This window comes from Bos taurus, chromosome 15, assembly GCF_002263795.3.
Source record: "Bos taurus isolate L1 Dominette 01449 registration number 42190680 breed Hereford chromosome 15, ARS-UCD2.0, whole genome shotgun sequence".
NCBI classification, from domain to species: Eukaryota; Metazoa; Chordata; class Mammalia; order Artiodactyla; family Bovidae; genus Bos; species Bos taurus.
This window is the reverse complement of record NC_037342.1, coordinates 80,541,473-80,559,782: the sequence shown is the minus strand read 5'-3', so window position 1 is coordinate 80,559,782 and position 18,310 is coordinate 80,541,473. Positions and strand designations below refer to the sequence as shown.

General features: G+C 56.4%; 1 protein-coding gene across 1 annotated transcript in view; it reads right to left on the bottom strand.

Moving 5' to 3' along the window:
- The window catches only part of P2RX3 (purinergic receptor P2X 3), a 35,928-nt gene that overhangs the window by 13,826 nt on the left and 3,792 nt on the right, over positions 1 to 18,310 (bottom strand). Inside the window, exons 2-8 of the mRNA XM_059875178.1 lie at positions 12,208 to 12,343; positions 11,115 to 11,186; positions 10,891 to 10,954; positions 9,739 to 9,832; positions 9,432 to 9,509; positions 8,529 to 8,670; positions 7,691 to 7,827 (exon numbers count right to left, since the gene is read on the bottom strand). Of these exons, the coding sequence (XP_059731161.1) occupies positions 7,691 to 7,827; positions 8,529 to 8,670; positions 9,432 to 9,509; positions 9,739 to 9,832; positions 10,891 to 10,954; positions 11,115 to 11,186; positions 12,208 to 12,343 (723 nt within the window). The remainder of the gene's footprint in view (positions 1 to 7,690; positions 7,828 to 8,528; positions 8,671 to 9,431; positions 9,510 to 9,738; positions 9,833 to 10,890; positions 10,955 to 11,114; positions 11,187 to 12,207; positions 12,344 to 18,310) is intronic.

Sequence of the window (18,310 nt, the reverse complement as noted above, 5' to 3'; positions counted from 1 at the left end):
GGTCAGCCACAAAGCCCAGCACACGCTGTAACTGCAGGTTAAAAGAAAGCCTCAAAGCCCTCCCCACTTTAGCCTGGACGGGTCTCCTGCTGCTGCCTGAACACCTCCAGTGAGGGGGAGGCCCCACGGGTGGGAGCTGCCCAGCTCACCTTTGGACAGCTCCAGCCCTGAATGGGTTCCCTTGTGGCTCAGATGGGAAAGAATCCGCCTACAATGCGGGAGACCTGGGTTCGATCCCTATGTTGGGAAGATCCCCTGGAGAAGGGAAAGGCTCCCCACTCCAGTGTTCTGACTTGGAGCATTCCATGGACTGTATAGTCCACAGAGTCGCAAAGAGTCGGACATGTCTGAGCAACTTTCGTTCACTTCCCTTCACTTCAACCCTGAGTGGTGCTTTCCCACGCTGAGCTGATATTTGCAGTCACTAAACTGAATGGAGAAGGGTTTTTATCATCATGTACAAATCCCTTGGAAGCTCTCAGACATCTGTTTAGAAATGATCCATCTCCCAAGGAGTGGTGGAAACTCCTTCCCAAAGCAGGGACTCGTAACTGTCACAACAGCAGGAAAAACAGCAACGAACGTGCAGGATCCGGTTGAACCTGCGAGGGAAAACCTGGGCCTGGAATTTGGGTGTCTGAGTGAGGGAGGTGGCATTCTCAGCAAAGCTTCTGCCTGGTGGGAAGTAATTTTGCCAGCCAAAATATACTTTTACAGTTGATTTTTTATACTGACGGGAAAAAATCTCCTGGCAGACTCCTTGCATGGGGCTGAGGCAACATCCTTCCAGCAGGCAGGGACTCCTCCCCTGCGAGAAGAGTCCCAGGTTACATCGATTGATTCACGTTCTAGGAACCTAATCAACAGCAAAGGCAGACATTTAAAATATGGTGTATTGGATCTCTTTTTTAAAAAATACTATTATTAATTTATCTTCAACAAGGCAGGGAAAGGTCAATGGACACAGAGCTGGAAAATACACCAGACAGCCAAGTTACTAGCTGTTTGATACTGGGAGTGATCTTTTTTTTTTTGGCCTCAGTTTCCTCATCTGTAAAATGGGGGTGACCACACCAGTCCTGCCAGCGTACTTGGGGCCGTGAACATGAGCTCGGGGGTCAGCCTGCCAGAGTTCAGATTCCAGCTCCAGCACTGTTTGCTGTGTAGTCGGGGGGCAGATAGACGCAACCTATGAGCCTCAGATTTCCAGTTATAAAATCCTCCCTCTTCAGAGTCGACGGGGTAATCCCCAAAGGGCACTTGCCAAGTCCCAGGCTCATGAGTGAGCACCCAGGAGTGCCAGCCAGTAGCCTCTGCCCATCCTGTTGGCTGTTGCGCGGGTGGATAGACACGGGAGTGAGAAAGGGCTGGATGAATTCAGGGTCCCTCTAACTGCCTTGCCTCTCACGGTAAGCTAAAGGAAGCAGAGACGAAATCAGAGGACAGAGAATTCCAACCCGTAGCCCGGAGCCGAGAGGACCTGCACGTGTTTCTGCAGAAATGATGGAAATGACTGATTTTATCACACTTTCTACGGCTTTTGGAAGGAGAAAAAATCCAGATTGCAGAAAGCGCGCTCAAAGCCAAGGGTGCCGTTCGATTCTGTCTCTGTCAATCGGCCCGAGAGCTCGCTGAGCTGCAACATGGAGGCGGAATACACGCCAGATTTCCGAGTTTTATGAAAGCTGCGGTGGGGACGTTTCCAACACCAAACGATCGCTAGAAACACCTACGGCACGAGGAACATCTCGTAGCTGAACAAGTGTTTTCTGTCCCAGACTCTGAGAGAGGAAATCCAAAACTGCGTTGCCTTTTAGTATAGCAGAGCTGTCTTGGGAGCTCTCAGGGGAGGAACGAGAAATCCGATTGTGCTAAATGCATGGTTCTGATTCTGTCGTTCCAGCAATCAGGGTGGGGGTGGGTGACTATATCCCTGACAGCTGCTGAGTGGCTGCAGATCAGGCCCCTGGGTTTGAGGACTCATGTCCTCTTCACTGGGCCGTGTAACCTTGGGCAAGTCTCAAAATCTTCCTGAGCCTTCCTTGGGGGTGAGAGGCAGATGATGAGCTCTAAATCCTCTCAAAAAGAGGTCTGAGAGGGCTCTTCCTACTTAACTCTAGGGGCTCCCAATCTGAGGTCCAGGGATAAGCTTTTCAAGGTCTTCAAAGCCCTGGAATTCTATGCTGTACGAATATAAATGCAGAGAAAGAAAGAAAAAAAAAAGATGGCTAAACTGCCCAGGAGGTTAACTTCCCATAAAAGGAGCAGAACTGGGGGAGGGGAGGGTGCTTCCCTGGCAGCCCTCTGGCTTGCATTTGCTATTCAGAGAGCGGACTTCACCTTATTCGTAGAAATCGAGGATCCTGTCCAGAAAGAAATCGCCTGCCAAGTTGCTCACACGTGTGAATACGTGCATTTTTCTGGGGCAATCAAGGTTTTCTTACGGGCATGGAAGGCTCAGAGGCCTCCAGGAGGTAGGGCAGAGCTGGGACCTCACAGAGGAAAGCTGTCAGGCTTGTGCTGAGTGTCTCTACTGACCTGCTCCTCCCAGCCTGACCCCGCCCCTCCGCCTTGCCCCGCCCCGCCCTGGGCTGCCCCGGCTGCTCCTCCCTGCCTGACCCCGCCCCTCCTCCCTGCCTGACCCCGCCCCTCCTCCCTGCCTGACCCCGCCCCACCTCCCTGCCTGGCCCCGCCCCACCTCCCTGCCTGGCCCCGCCCCACCTCCCTGCCTGGCCCCGCCCCCACCTCCCTGCCTGGCCCCGCCTCTTCTGCTGGCCTGGCCCCGCCCCTCCTCCTTGCCTGGCCCCGCCCTGGGCTGCCCCCGGCCTTTGCTTCTGTTGCTGGCTGCTCTGTGGGCCAGGAACCACTTCCTGCCCTCTTATCTTCAGACCTGGACCGTCACCAGCGTTATGTTGCTGCCCCCTTTGTGGACAATGTACTGTCCATTGAGGCTCTCCTCTCCCTTTACCCAGCTCTCCTCCAGTTACCCAGTGGACATGTGCCATCTGTTTCCTGCTGAGACCCTGACTGATACAGGATTTTCAATTCATCTTTGTACTGTCTCTGCCTAGCCACTCAAAGACTCACACGTGTTCCCTGACACACTTTCACTCAGCCTCACCGACTCACACAACTGATGCACGCACTCACTCTCACGCATTCATCCCCAAACGCACGCACACACCCGTTCCGGGCAGCAGGACAGTCAGTGCCCCCACAACACTGCCTGCCCCAGCGCTCTGGGGGATGCAGTCAGTTCTCTGGTTAAAATCCTGCCCTGCTAAGCTGTGGGGGCGCCCAACACGCAGAAGCCCTTCTGCTGGGGTGGCTGTCACCTTGTGCTCCCTGGAATTGGTAACTCTCGCCAGTTCTTATTTCTTAAATTTTTAAAATCCTTTGGCCACGCTGCATGGTCTGTGGGCTCTTAGTTCCCCAGCCAGGGATCAAATCCATGTCGGCTGCATTGGCAGCGGGGAGTCTTAACCTCTAGACCTCCAGGGAAGTCGTGCCAGTTCCTATTTTCAGAAATGCTGAGCTCTGTCTGGGACTGATGTGGACGAACCCACCCACTGCACGTTCTCAAGGTACTTGGAAAGGAGCTTCACGAAAACACTAAGTTAAAATGGCCTTTGGAACCTTACACCACGCTGACGAGACCTGGGAGTAAAAATAAAATCTTTCCACTCACTTTCAGGTAGGGACAGATGGGAACCTTCAGGAGATCACACAAAGAAAGATTAATTTAGATGGACCGCACCAGGTGCTTTGGGTGGGAGTGGAAGGGAGACGCGTGTTAGCTCAATACGAGGTCACCTTTCCAATGACTGGAGCCATCAGTGACGGACACATCCCGTCTGGGGCTGCATCCAGAGACTGCCATAGGAACTGGGAGCTAATGACCTCTAAGGCTCCTCTAACATGCACCTGTGACCTTGGCCTCATCACCTCCCCCTTCGGAGGGTCTACTTCCTTATCCGTTAAATGGCCGAGTTAGTCGAGGTGCCTTGGACAGCTATAAATTCTCTAAGTCTCTGACTTCTGCAGGCAAAGATCCTCAAGATCCTTGGGGTGGGGGCTGGCATTTGGAAAGGAGCTGCAGAAGTAATTAAGGATGGAAACTCGAGTCTCTAGCTGCCTCTGAACGTCTGAGTTTGCAGATTAAGAGAAAGCTGAATCTTGCCTGAATGATTTCATTCCCTCCAGAGCAAACGGCAACAGCAGGACGTTGGGGAAAAAAAAAAAAAAATCTAGCCTCTTTTGGAGATGAGGAAGCCGATGAATTTGACTGGGAGACAAAAGACTGGGCTAGGAATGGTGCCTCCAGCAGCAGCAACTAGTCTTTCAGCCTCCCTGGACCTCAGATTCCTTGTCTTTAAAGTGGGGATGAATGCATTCATCCTAACCGTCCTAAAGGAGAACGTGTCTAACCTTCCTGGTTGGGTTGGAAAGCAGCCAAGAAAACAGGTTTGCATCCAGGCGCCCACGCTTACCGGCTCTGTGACCTCGAGAGAAGTATTTCACTCGCAGGCCTCTGCTTTCTCAGCTGTGAAGTGGGGGGAGGGAAGGTCCTCCAGGCAGGGGGTGAGGAACTTTGAGCAAACGCACATGGGACCCTTCACACACTGGCAAGGAGCCTGGTGAGACTCTACGGAGCAGACACACAGGATCCGCACCGCGGCTGGCCTAACCCTTGTTCTCTTCTCCGAGGTTTTGGATCGGTGGCAGGAGCCTCCCCGACAGGTGACCTCAGGTTAGCATTGGGTGTTCGTGTGGCGCCTGCAGTTTTCGGCAACACGAGGGCAGTGGCTGGCTCCCCCGGGGTGGGGAGTGAAGTTGGGGGGTGCTCTGAGGGGGTAGAGCCAGGGCCACAGAGATGCTCCCTGTGCCTTTACCCTTTTGGGCTCGATGCTGCTGCTGCTGCGTCGCTTCAGTCGTGGCTGACTCTGTGCGACCCCATAGACGGCAGCCCACCAGGCTCCGCCATCCCTGGGACTCTCCAGGCAAGAACACTGGAGTGGGTTGCCATTTCCTTCTCCAGTGCATGAAAGTGAAAAGTGAAAGTGAAGTCACTCAGTCGTGTCCGACTCTTTGGGCTCTCTAGAAACTCTTAAACCATAAGGGTCAAATAGAGCACCTTTGCCTCTTCACACTCGAGCCAAAATCACCATGGACAGTGACTGCAACCGTGAAATTAAAAGGCGCTTACTCCTTGGTAGAAAAGCTATGACAAGCCTAGACAGTGTGTTAACAGGCAGAGACATTAATTGGCTGACAAAGGTCCATATCATCAAAGCTATGGTTTTTCCAGAAGTCATGTACAGATGTGAGAATTGGACCATAAAGAAGGCTGAGCAATGAAGAATTGATGCTTTTGAACTGTGGTGTTGGAGAAGACTCTTGAGAGTCCCTTGGACTGCAAGGAGATCCAACCAGTCCACCCTAAAGGAAATCAGTCCTGAATATTCTTTGGAAGGACTGATGCTGAAGCTGAAACTCCAATACTTTGGCCACCTTATGCAAAGAACTGACTCCTTGGAAAAGACCCTGATGCTGGAAAAGATGGAAGGTGGGAGGAGAAGGGGACGACAGAGGATGAGATGGTTGGATGACATCACCGATTCAATGGACACGAGTTTGAGTAAGCTCTAGGAGTTGGTGATGGACAGGGAAGCCTGGCGTGCTGCCGTCCATGGGATCACAAAGAGTTGAACACGACTGAGTGACTGAACAAAAACAGCACTCTAGCCTGGAGGTCTTTGGTGGGGTCAGCTATCTGGGACCCCCACATCTTAGTTTCCCTTAGGCTCCCAGGGATTATGCTCGCAGGGTCCTTAAAGACCCTCTGACCTGTCTCCCCACATTTAACCCAGGCTTATTTAGGACTGGCCTTCCCTTGTGGCTCAGCTGGTAAAGAATCTGCCTGAAATTGGGAGACCTGGGTGCGACCCCTGGATTGGGAAGATTCCTTGGAGAAGGGAAAGGCTATCTACTCCAGTATAGTCCATGGGGTCACAAAGAGTCGGACACGACTGAGAGACTTTCACTTCACTCATTTAGAAACAGGTCTAACTCATGTCCTGCTGTGCCTAGGGTGACAGAGGGTAGGGGTGCAGTGTATGTGTGGGTGAGCCCACCACGACCAACTGAAGATGAGAACTCCAAACCAGTTCTTCTTTGAATGAAAGACTTTCTTCTAAAGCTGTATGAGACCGATAGTCGGGGTCTTCTTCCTAGCTCTACTCTTCATAAGCTCTCCTGCCAGATGAGTTAGCTGGAGGGCTGAAGAATATCCAGTGGCCAGAGGGAATTTATGAAGATGAAGACTTGCATTTTATTTTAGATCACAAGAATTTTTATTAATATGTTACTATTTTAAGCCACCATACAAATATCCTTTGTATTGATTTCAGTGTGATGTACTGACTGAATAAATATGACAATTTCTGCCAGGGAGCCAAACAGTATTTTTAAACTACTTTAAATTATGTGTTGTTTCCTATGGTTTTTTTTTTTTTTAAGTTTAGAGTTGATTATAAAAGCACTTTCAATTTAAAAAAATTCTTCTTTCCAGAGAATACACACATATTTTAAACTATTAATTGTAAAGCTTGTTGTTGTGTTTAGCCTCTAAGTCATGTCCAACTTTTTGCGACCCCATGGACTGTAGCCTGCCAGGCTCCTCTGTCCATAATGGCGTGGATAACTATTTTTTTTAAACTACAAACAAAAATTTTAAAAGGCAAAATGATTTTTTTTTTGCTTATGGATGCCATTATGTTGGATAATACCATTATAATAGAGAAAATTTGAATATATATATAATATAATTGAAATACATTCTTAATCATATTTCCCCTGATTCCTGCCTATTTACCTAATTTAGCCTGTTTACAGTATATAACACTGTGTGCTTAACCAGGGCCCTGCCAGAAACTTCAGGACCTTAAAAAATTAAGGGAAAACTCCCCCAGAGAGCTGAAGTCTTCTACACATTGTCTGATCAGCTCCTCAAGATAATAAGGTTCATAGATAAGGAAATGGGGATGGAAGGTCATGGGCTTTTCAAGGGCTTTCAGCTGGTTCCCAATAGTTCGCCCAGAGTTCTCTTTTCTCCCTTTCTTCAAAATGGGGAGAGGGATCCCTTATGTTTCAAAGCCATTGGGAATGTAAATGAGATGGTATTTAAAGACTGAGTTCTTGTTTGGAAAGTCACTGAAGAGCTAACAGGAACAGTATAATCATTACTTGTCACTCAGATGAAATCTCTTGGTTACGGACAGAGATACAAAATTTCCACCTTTTGAGAAGAGGATACCAGCTATCACCATTGCTTGGTGAAGCAAGAAACCTCAGAAAATTCTGGTGCAGTAGACAAATGGGACGACCACAGCTTCCGAGCCGGAGGAGCTCAGAATGGGTTCAGAATCACGGAACGTTTCAGGAGGCCCTGATCTTGGGGCCTAACCGCCAGCTGGCAGTGTGACCCCTCCGCAGGGTCCCTGCTCGTGGCGGTGAGCTCGGAGGACGGCACAGGGTCTCCGAGGGGCTGACAGCTGGAAAGTCCTCCCTGATTTTGAGCTGAACCCCGAGGGGGTAACGTGGTGCCTTCTCTTCCTGGGGTGCACTGCGGCCTGACGTGTCAGGGTGCCCGCCTCCTTCTCGCAACGTCCCGGGGACAGGGCGGGGTTACCTGAAGTTGTAGCCCGGGGAGACACTGCTCTTCTCCGAAACGCCGTCCAGCCGGGTAAAGGAGTATCTGGGGACGCACTCGTCCCAGGCCTTGTCCAGGTCGCACGCCCAGCCGATCTTAATGCCCAGGACGCCGCCCTGGAAGGACAGGGGGTGGACTGAGCCCTCCGGTGCAGTGGGGTGGGTCCCAGCGGGGTGGGGGGGGTGTGACAAACGGATGGGGGATTTCCTGCCATTCTCCAAGTGGAGGGCAGAGGTCGGGAGAAAGAAGAGGGCTTTGTCACGCGTCGCTTAGTAAAGAAGGGCTGTAGCTGAGGGTCACAGCCCCTGAGCCTCTCTGATTCCTGCTTTCAGTGTCTTTTTTCTCCCCGTGGCGCTGGCTCTTGTCGAGCCCTGCCCTTTAGCTGCGGCATGCGGTCCTAGCTGCCCCACAGCAGGTGGGATCTGAGTTCCCGGAGCAGGGATTGACCTGCTGTCCCGGCATTCCAAGGCAGCCTCTGAACCGCCGGACCACCAGGGACGTCCCTGGGTTTTTTCTTTTGGTTATCTTTAGTCCCTTAGTTCCCATGCAGAGAAGTGACCACTGATCCATCTTCCCGTGGTGTGGGTGCTCCTGGGAGATCGGAGGCCTCTGCCTGCACGTGGAGCATGAAGCCAGGGGCAGGGGAGGGGGGCTGGGGGTGGGCAGGAGCTAGGGAGGCAGGAGCATGGTGGGCACAGGTCTGGGGTGCCCCCACCCAGGGTGCGGCCACCCTGCAGCTCCTCCCCAGCTCCCAGGACTGCCTCCACCGGCCAAAGGGCCCCCTGGGCCCCCAAGGCAAGAGTGGCTGGCTCCTCACCGTTTGGGCCAGCTTGGCAAAATCCTGCCCCGCGAACTTGACCACGTCGCCCACCCGCAGGATAGGGCAGAAGGGGGCTCTGTCGGGGTGGAAGCGGCAGGTCTTCACATCGGCGGCTGTCAGGTCAGGGAGGAGGTTCCCCCTGGGGAGTGGAGGGGGGTTGAAGTGTGGGTTTCCTTCCAGCGTCAGCCCTCTGGATGCTCGCCGCCCCCCTCACCTCCGCCCTGGCACCTTCCCGATGGCCCACACTGCCGCCCTCCTACATGAGGGTGGGTGGCCTTATCCTTGGCTCCTCTGCTGTGCTCTGCATGTGGACACCCACCCAGGAGGGGCTGAACTGGGGCACCACTGGAGAGGGGCTGCCCCAAGGGAAAAGGGACACCCCACCCACACGTGGGCTTGAGGTGGGGAGGAAAGGACCCCGCCTTCTTCGGAGGCATCCTCCGTTCCAGGCCCAGAGTCCACTGTCCCTGCCCCCAGCCCCCTGCCCAGCAAAGCCCCCGTGTGGGTCCTCAGCCCCGGTGCAGGAGGCTGGTGGAGAAACTGGTCCCAGAGTCCACCCTGGGGAGGTCTCACCCTGGGGAGCGGGGAAGAAGGGGTGTCCCCTTCCGGGGGGTGGGGAGGTGGCTGCAATGCTTTTTGGCTTCAGGAAGGAACTAGGACTCAATCCTTTGGCCCCCTGATGTGAAGCGCTGACTCCTGATTCTGGGAAAGATTGAGGGCAGGAGGAGAAGGGGATGACAGAGGATGAGATGGCTGGATAGCATCACCGACTCAGTGGACATGAGTTTGGGTGAACTCTGGGAGTTGGTGATGGACAGGGAGGCCTGGCGTGCAGCGGTCCAAGGGGTCGCAGAGTCCGACACGACTGAGCGACTGAACCGAACGGGACTGAGGACTCACTTCTCGAAGTTGAAGAGGGGGAAACGGATGCTGTTCTTGATGAAAATAGTGAAGTTCTCGGCTTCCATCATGACAGGCCTGCGGGCGGGGCGAGAGCAGGAGCCCTGAGCTCGGGAGGAAGGAGGCGGAACCAGGAGGAGGGACCACCTACCTCCCTGGGAGCACCTCCTGACGGCCACGTAGCCGTGGTATCTCGAGGTCTGAGGGACAGCGGGGCTGGGGGAGACTCTGTCGAGGGCCCCTCCCCTGCCCCAGGGGAAGACGGGTCCGGGGGGCCCAGAGGCACAGCTTGTGCCCGGATCCTTACGTCTCCACTGTGTCCACCTCTGCCGGGCACCAGCCCTGGATCTCGCAGGTCCGGAGCTCAGAGCTGTAGTTGACGCAGCGGCCAGTGAGGATCCCTGCGAGAGTGGAGCTGCGATCGCTGGGTGCATGCCCAGCCCTTCACCCCTTCCCCTCTCCCCATCGGGGATGCCCCCCAACACACACAGGGATCCCGCAGGCGGAGGGAAAGGGCAGGCTGGGCCAGGGAGGTGGACTGGGGGCCCCGTGCTCCTCAGAGCTCCTCCTGCCTCGCCTCCCCAGCCCTGGACCGGGCGGAACGGAGGGGACGACCTATCCCTCCCGAGTTCCGAGCCCCTTCACGGTGGAGACCCCTTCACGGCGGAGACCCCTTCACGTGGAGACCCCTTCACCCGGAGACCCCTTCACCCGGAGACCCCTTCACCCGGAGACCCCTTCACGCGGAGACTCCTTCACGTGGAGACCCCTTCACCGCAGAGACCCCTTCACGTGGAGACCCCTTCGCTGCAGGCTCTTTCCTGCCTCCGAGCCTTGGCTGCTTCTGCTCCTCTTGCCTAGAATGCCCTTCTCGAAGCCGCCTGCCAAATCCTGCCTGTTCTTCAGGGCCCATCTCAAATGACCCTGCCTCTAGGAAGCCACTTGGGGTACCCACCAGGAACCAGGGCCTCCCCTGGTGGCTCAGCGGTAAAGCATCTGCCTGCGATGCAGGAGCCACAGGAAACCTGGGTTCCATCCCTGGGATGGGAAGATCCCCTGGAAGAGGGCACGGCAGCCCACCCCAGTGTTCTTGCCTAGAGAATCCCAAGGACAGAGGAGCCTGGTGGGCTACAGTTTGTGGGGTCGCAGAGCTGGACACGACTGAAGCAACTTAGCACGCACACGCCAGGAGCCAATCTCTCTACCCCCAGCCCCCGCGTCCCACTGTGTGTCCGTGACGGCCCTGCCCACCTTGGGCGCACCTGTGTGGACCCCATCGCTGGACTGGGAGCTCTGGGGGCAGCCCCCGCTGGGCTGGCACATGGTGGGCTTCCGTCAGAGTGGGCAGCAGCCCCCGAGACCCCTGATTCCCACCCTCTCCCCTGGCGGGGACATGCTGCCCTCCGGGTCCCGCTGACTCCGTGGGGTTGGGAGCGGATGGGTAGGGGGCCGCACTCACCTCCCCCCGGGAAGCGCTCTGGTCCGCACTGGCTGTCCGACACACAGCGGAACTTCTCCTCGCTCTGTGGGGAGACAGGTGTGGGGAGGATCCATTACCCCAGGGGGCAGTGCGGGGGGCGCTGGAGGGTGGAGGGGTCCCACGCAGCTCCAGGGGCTGGACCCTGGGCCTCTGCTTGCATCCTCAACCCCACGCCTCCCCCAACCACACTGCCCTGCCCTCACCTCTGGGCAGAAGCCTTGCATCTGGTTTTCCGTGACGATCATCTTGGTGATGATGACAAAGACAGAGGTGCCCTTGGGAGGAGGAGGAGGGAGAGGGAAGATGCAACAGTGCCAGTTTGAGAGGTGAGTACGGCTGTTACCCCCACTGTACAGATGGGGAGACTGAGGCTGTTATCCCCACTGTACAGATGAGAACTCCAAGGCTGTTACCCCCACTGTACAGATGAGAACTCCGAGGCTGTTATCCCCACTGTACAGATGGGGAGACTGAGGCTGTTACCCCCACTGTACAGATGGGGAGACTGAGGCTGTTACCCCCACTGTACAGATGGGGAGACTGAGGCTGTTATCCCCACTGTACAGATGGGGAGACTGAGGCTGTTACCCCCACTGTACAGATGGGGAGACTGAGGCTGTTACCCCCACTGTACAGATGGGGAGACTGAGGCTGTTATCCCCACTGTACAGATGGGGAGACTGAGGCTGTTATCCCCACTGTACAGATGGGGAGACTGAGGCTGTTATCCCCACTGTACAGATGGGGAGACTGAGGCTGTTATCCCCACTGTACAGATGGGGAGACTGAGGCTGTTATCCCCACTGTACAGATGGGGAGACTGAGGCTGTTATCCCCACTGTACAGATGGGGAGACTGAGGCTGTTATCCCCACTGTACAGATGAGAACTCCGAGGCTGTTATCCCCACTGTACAGATGGGGAGACTGAGGCTTGGACCCGGAGATCTGGCCAAGGTCACGGGGCTAAAGGCAAAGGTGGGGTCCACGCCAAGCTCTTTCCAGACATCCTCCCGACCCTTCTTGCTCCCCCCAGGGTGCTGTCCTTGATTTCAGGACAGGTTGTTGCAGAGCCAGGGAGAAACCCGGCTCCCTGATGCCCAGTGCTGCCTAGCAAAGTCGGAAGGCAGGCCCAAGCCCCCAGCACCTCCCAGCTGCTGGGAAGGGGTCCCCCAGATCCCTGATGCCACCGCGTCTGGTCTGGGAATCCCACTGGCACTCCTCGCCTTGGCCCCTCCTCGCCAACCTCCCCAGCATGGGGGCGCCCACAGGGTCCTGGGCTGGGCAGAGGGACGCACCTGGGGTGGGGTCACGTAGTCAGACACGTCCATGACTCGGTTGGCATAGCGTCCGAAGCCCTTGACCTTGGTCACCACCGAGGACTCGATGGCCGTGTCCCGAACCTGGTACGCCTTCTCGTGCAGGAAAACCCACCTGGTGGGGGGCGCGGGGGCAGAGAGCAACAGAGGAGGGGCGAGGCCCTCAGACGGAGGCCGGGAAAGGCCACTTTCTGTCCGCCTCCAGAGGGCATGGGGCGCCTGGGCTACAGGCCTGCGCCAGCCCAGGGTTGGCTTAGAGTCACGTTCTCCCCCTTTCTGCACTTCTCCCTACTGCTACTGCTGTCACTTCAGTCGTGTCCGACTCTGTGCGACCCCAGGGACGGCAGCCCACCAGGCTCCCCCGTCCCTGGGATTCTCCAGGCAAGAGCACTGGAGTGGGTTGCCATTTCCTTCTCCAAAGCATGAAAGTAAAATGTGAAAGGGAAGCCGCGCAGTCGTGTCTGACTCTTTGCGACTAAAGAGCCCTTTTAGACTTCTTTTCTCCCCCTCAGGGAACCCCTCCTTGAAATTTTAATACTACAGATGCCATTTGTACACTGTGTGTTGTTTTCTGCCTTTTACATAAAAAGAGTGAGCTGTTTGGACTTCCCTGGGGGTCCAGTGGTTAAGCGCCGGCCTGCCAGTGCCGGGGACGCGGGTTCAATCCCCGGTCCGGGAAGATCCCACGGGCCCTGGGGCGGCTGAGCCGAGCACAACTACTGCAGCCTGGGTGGTCTGGGGCCTGTCGCTGCACAGGAAGACCCAGCGACGAGAAGTCCTTGCAGCTCTAGAGGGGCCCCTGCTCTCTGTAACTAGAGGAAGCCCGTGTGCAGCAGCAAAGACCAAGCGCGGACAAACAGTAATCAATTTTTTTTAAAAAGCATTTTTAAAAGAGTAATTTTTTTTTTTAAGTTTTCCAAGAACCAGTTTTCAGCTGTGCTGTCTTTCTCTCTCTGGCGGCTTCCGGAGAGAGGACGCAGAGGGTCATGGGCCTCTGACCCCGGTGCCTCCCAGGCTTTGCTAACGGCTGTATCTTAAGAGCTGGCACACGTCAGGGATTCAGCGGACAAGTCAACGCAGGCCCTGGGCGCTGGATGAGAAGGACCGGGCAGGACGGCAGGGACCTGCCAGCTCGCGCCTGGCCCGTGACAGGGGTGGCTGGGGAGGGAGGCGGGGCCGCTTATTTCTTGGGTTGTGCTGCCACCCAGTGGACATTTACCGGTACGGTCGAGATGGAGTAAGAAACTACGGTCCTTGTCCCCCAGACCTGAGCCAAAGAGTAAGTTTAACAGAGAAGTGAGAAAACGCAGACACGAAGGGGAAATACTCAAAGGAGACCAAGTAATAATTTAGCAAAGCCCAGGAGCTTCAGTTCCTGCGCAGGGGCTAGAGAAAACCCTCTGAGCCCTAATCTTCGAGCTGTCTTGTAGATATGGAAACCCCCCACCAGGTGGAAGAATTTGATTAGGTGGTGAGCAGACTATAGCCGTGACATGAGCTGCAAAAATTCTGAGAACTGGCCTCAAAAAAAAAAAAAAAAAAAATCAAAACAAACCAACCCTGGAACTGAAGATGAACTGAAAGCAATCGAGATGCTGCCGGTCAGACCACTGATGACCAATCTCAAGACGACGGTCAGAGCTGACAGCGCTGTTTCTGCCTGCAGCTTTGCCCCCTTCAGGCGATATAAGCTGAAGCTCCCTGATTGTCGGGGTGGGGGTGGTGGTGTGGGGCGTCTGCCTTTGGAGAGCATCTGGCATCCCCCCAAAAGCAAACTTTCCCTTCCACTGACCTGGCCTCTTTACCAGCTTCGGAGAGGCAAGCAGCTGAGGCTGCTGTCAGTCACGCGCCCCCCCCCCCCCCCCCCCCCCCCCCCCCCCGCACCGCAGCGTCAGGGCAGACAGGGACCACGTGGGTCGGGGAGGATGCCCTGGGCTTCTTCCCTTCCTGCCTCTCTCACGGGCCTCCCAGCCTTCTCCAGCAGCAAGGAGGGGCTGCCCCTGGTCCCTTGCTTTCCCCTGGGTTTCGGGGAGTCAACGCCCTGCCCTCGGGCCTCAGGCCACTCTCAGCCTCAAGGCCACTCGTGAAAGTTCCATCTGCTCCTGATGGCATGCGAGGAGGCGTCTTCACTGTTCCCGCTGTGCAGATGATAGAACTTCCTTCAACATGTTTGCAAAACGCTGCGTGTGCCCCGCTCTGGAGACACAGTGTGACCCCTCAGGGAATCTAGGGGCGCATGTGGGGAATATGGTGTTGGGGTCGCCTCTGATGCTCACCAGGGCGATGGCTGGCGGGGGAGCCCTGTGAGATGAAGACGGGCAGGAGGAAGGGAAGCCGTGGAGCAGAGAAGACAAGGCTGGGCGGGGGAGGCTGAGGGCTGGGAGGTGGCTGCAGCCCGAGCCAAGGGGCTTAGAAGCAGGGGCTGGGACTGCAAGCTTGGGAGCTTTCTAACCTCTGGGTCCCCTGATGTTGGGAGACGCAGAGGGGAGCAGCTCATGGGTCGTGCTGGGGTTGTAGTCACTCGTGGGGCCCTGCCTATGGGACTGAACTTTACAAGCGGCTCCTCGTTCAGTTTTCAGTGAGAGGGTTTGCAGTCATCCCCTAGTGGGGCTTCCCTATGGCCCCTGAATTCTTTTAAAAAAAAATGCTATTAATTATTTGGCTGCATAGGGTCTCAGTTGGGTTTCCCAGGTGGCTCAGGGGGTAAAGAATCCGCCTGCAATGCAGGAGACGTAGGTTCCATCCCTGGGTTGGGAAGATCCCCTGGAAGAGGGCATGGCAACCGACTCCAGTATTCTTGTCTGGAGAATCCCGTGGGCAGAGGAGCCTGGTGGGCTACAGTCCATAGGGTCGCAAAGAATCGGACACGACCGAAGCGACTGAGCACGCACACACGCAGGGCCCCAGTTGCAGCACACGGGGTTCTAGCAATGGTGTTCCACCGTAGCTGCCTCAAGACACCTGGGATATTAGTTCCCTGACCAGGGATCGAACCAGTGAACCACGGTCCTCTGCATTCGAAGGCAGGTTCTTAACCACTGGACCGCCAGGGACGTCGCCGGCGCCGAGTTCTGAACGCTGTCTTGAGTGGGAGGGAAAGGGTGGTGACCACCAGTGCTGGCTGAGGGTGCCTCACCTACCTTGCTCTTCCTGCCTTGTTCCGGGCAGTGCCCTGAGTAACAAGCCATTAAGAGTTCTCTCTGTGCTTCCGAACCGCTCCCTGGAACACCATGCCTCTGTGGAAGTCTGCAGCGGGGTGAGCTTTACTTCCCTCGCCCTGCCTTCTGTGTTTTGCAATGGGAGGGGTATCATCGAGGTCTCAGGAGAGAAGGCGGCTCATGGAGACGTCTCACCTGCCATCTCGTATCCCAGCAGAAGGGAAGGGAATGATTATGGAAAACGGGGACATCGTCCAGAAGAGCTTTATCAGCGGGCTGCGGACCTTGGAGCCAAGGTAGGGAGGGAGGTCCGACAGAGCACCTCTGCGGCTGTGGTACCCTCACCCGGGTTGGGGCCACGGTGGCCACACATCCCCTGGACCTCCGTGTGCCTGGCCGTGGAACGGACACGCCTCTGTGTGTCCAGCAGTGAGATGACCGGCCTCTCCTGTCCTTAAAGTCTGGGAACCTTCGGGTGAGAAGCGGAGTTCAGATGGTCACCATCACTGCAGGATCAGCACAGCATGCTGAAGAGGCAAGAATCCTTACTCACCACCCAAGGGGACTGCTGTGGTATCATCCTCACGTTACACACGGAGGAGCCCAGGCCCGGGGTGGGGCACCGACTCGCTGAGCTGCGCGCATGCTCTGACCCTGGATCACCCCTGCGGGGTCCCCTTGTCCTGCTGGCCTCGCCCCATCACCCGGGAGAGTGGCCCTCGGCTCAGGGACGTCTCAGGAGGAAGAGCCCAGAGCCCAAGGGACGACTGTCCGGCCTCTCTCCTTCTCCTCCTCCTGCCTCTCGGCTCCTTTCTATGCCCAGGCAGGGTTCCCCCTCCGAGTTGAATAACAAGCGGAAGCATTCCAGTGCCCCCTCGGGGCATGCAGGCAGCTGGAGAAGGGGGGGTGTTCATTTCCGGAACAGAGGGGCCGAGTCTGTCTCCAGAGGCCAGGGCTGAGGAGACGGGATGGCACTGAGCCTCCAGTTCTTGGCACTGACTCTGCTGCTCTGACTTCTTCCCTCGCGTTCCTGGTTCATTATTTATAGAGCGGGAGGCGGGCGGCAGCTCCCTGGCAGGTGGGATGTGCAGGTTGGAAGTCCGGGCAGTGTCCTGTCCTGTCCACCTCCCGGGAGTCATGGAGGAGATCGGGAGGGTGTGTGTGTGTGTGTGTGTGTGTGTGCGCGTGCGTGCCCGCAGGCATCAGATGAGTCTCTCAGGAAGGTGTGAGCTGGGCCTAGGGAAAGGGGGGCACGCCGGGAGCCTGAGAAATGGCAACAGTCACCAGCTTCCCGAGTCACCCAGCCCAGGCACTGCCACGTGTCACCTCCTCCCTCCAGAACCCTCAGAGGTGGCATCGTCCTGATACGGGGGCTGAGACGTGGACACGGAAACTGACCTGTCTGAACCCCACTCCTGTTGGGGTCAGAGCCAGGCTTCTGACCAGGTGTCCCCATCTGGGGAGATGGGCGCGGGGCAGGCAGAAAGCAAGCCATGGGATCCCACGCCCCTCTCTGTAAACTGGATCAATTCCCCCCTCTGACCCCACGCGCCCTTTTAACGGCTTTACATGATGGACGTCTTTGGAAGCTTTGACCTGAGGCTGAACGTCATGAACCAAAGTGAGAGGCCGTGCAGATGGGGGTCTTGGTGTGGGAGAGCCAGTGCAGGGCTGCGATGGGCTGGGGGCGCCTGCAACCCCAACAGGCCCTTCCCGGGGCGGAAGGGGCACCCCAGAGGCGGGAGGCCCTCACCCCTGCTTTCCAGGCTGTGGGCTTCCTGCACGAAGGCCCCGGGAACCAACCCCAGGCCGGGCACTGGCTGGCGCGTCTGGGCACTCAAGCCTCAGGGATTGTCTCCTTCCTTCTTAGGTGCCCGCGGGATCCAGAAAAGGGGTCGGCTTTTAGGAAGTCCTCCCCCACCCACCACCGCAGAGAAGACTGCGCATTACGAGCTGGGCCCAGAAAAGGGACGAGAAAGGCCCAGTAGTCCTCACGGAGACACCTCCGTGCACCTGGGGCGGGTCAGGAAGCCAGGGATGGAGGGGCGGGAGCCACAGGCAAGCAGCTGAGGCTCAGGCCAGTACGTGTGTGCGTGCATGTGTGTGTGTGTGCGTGGGTGTGTGTGGAGTCGATCAGGTGATCAGGCGGCGTGTTGCTGTACGTACATAAGAGGAGTAATTGACTCCTGTCACTCACGCCCTAGGTAAAGCTGTGCATCTGGTCTACCTGGCAGGGCTAATATGGAAGTGATTCAAGTCAAGCATTAACCTCAAAGCACTAAAAATCCTTTCAAATCCTCCTGAGTTGGAGCCACGGTCACCTTTCTTTGCCTGACTGCCTGGCCTCTTAACGGTTTCTCCTGTGTCCACTTCTGCCCACACCAATCCCTGGGGTGTCAGCCAGGGCTTCCCACCTCTCCCCCTACACACACACACACACACACACACACACACACACACACACAGGTTGAAACGCACCAGGAGCTTCCATCACAGTCCATCACCCCTCTGCAGCAGTGAAGGATCGGAGGTCCAGCCTCCGCCTGTGGCTGCAGCCCCGTCCTCCACCATCCTCTCCTTGGTTCCCTCTGCTCCAGCCACCAAGACCCCTTCTCGTCCCACATTCACCAGGCTCTTCCACCTGGCAGAGCCGGCCTTCTCTGTCTTGAACCTCCTTCCTCCCCTTCTCGCATCTGGTGGCTCTGACTCATCCTTCAGCTCTTGGCTTCAAAGTCTCATCTCCAGAAAGCCTTCCCTTACTTCCCCGGCTGGGTCAAAGGCAAACCTCTCGGTACCCGTGACCCTTGGGGCACTGGGTGCCCCTTCTTCAACCCCGAGCCACAGCTGCCATTTTACATCTGCTCGTGGAGACGGTCTGATTAGCATCCATCTCTGGCCGGGTCAGCTCCATGGGGGTGAGGACC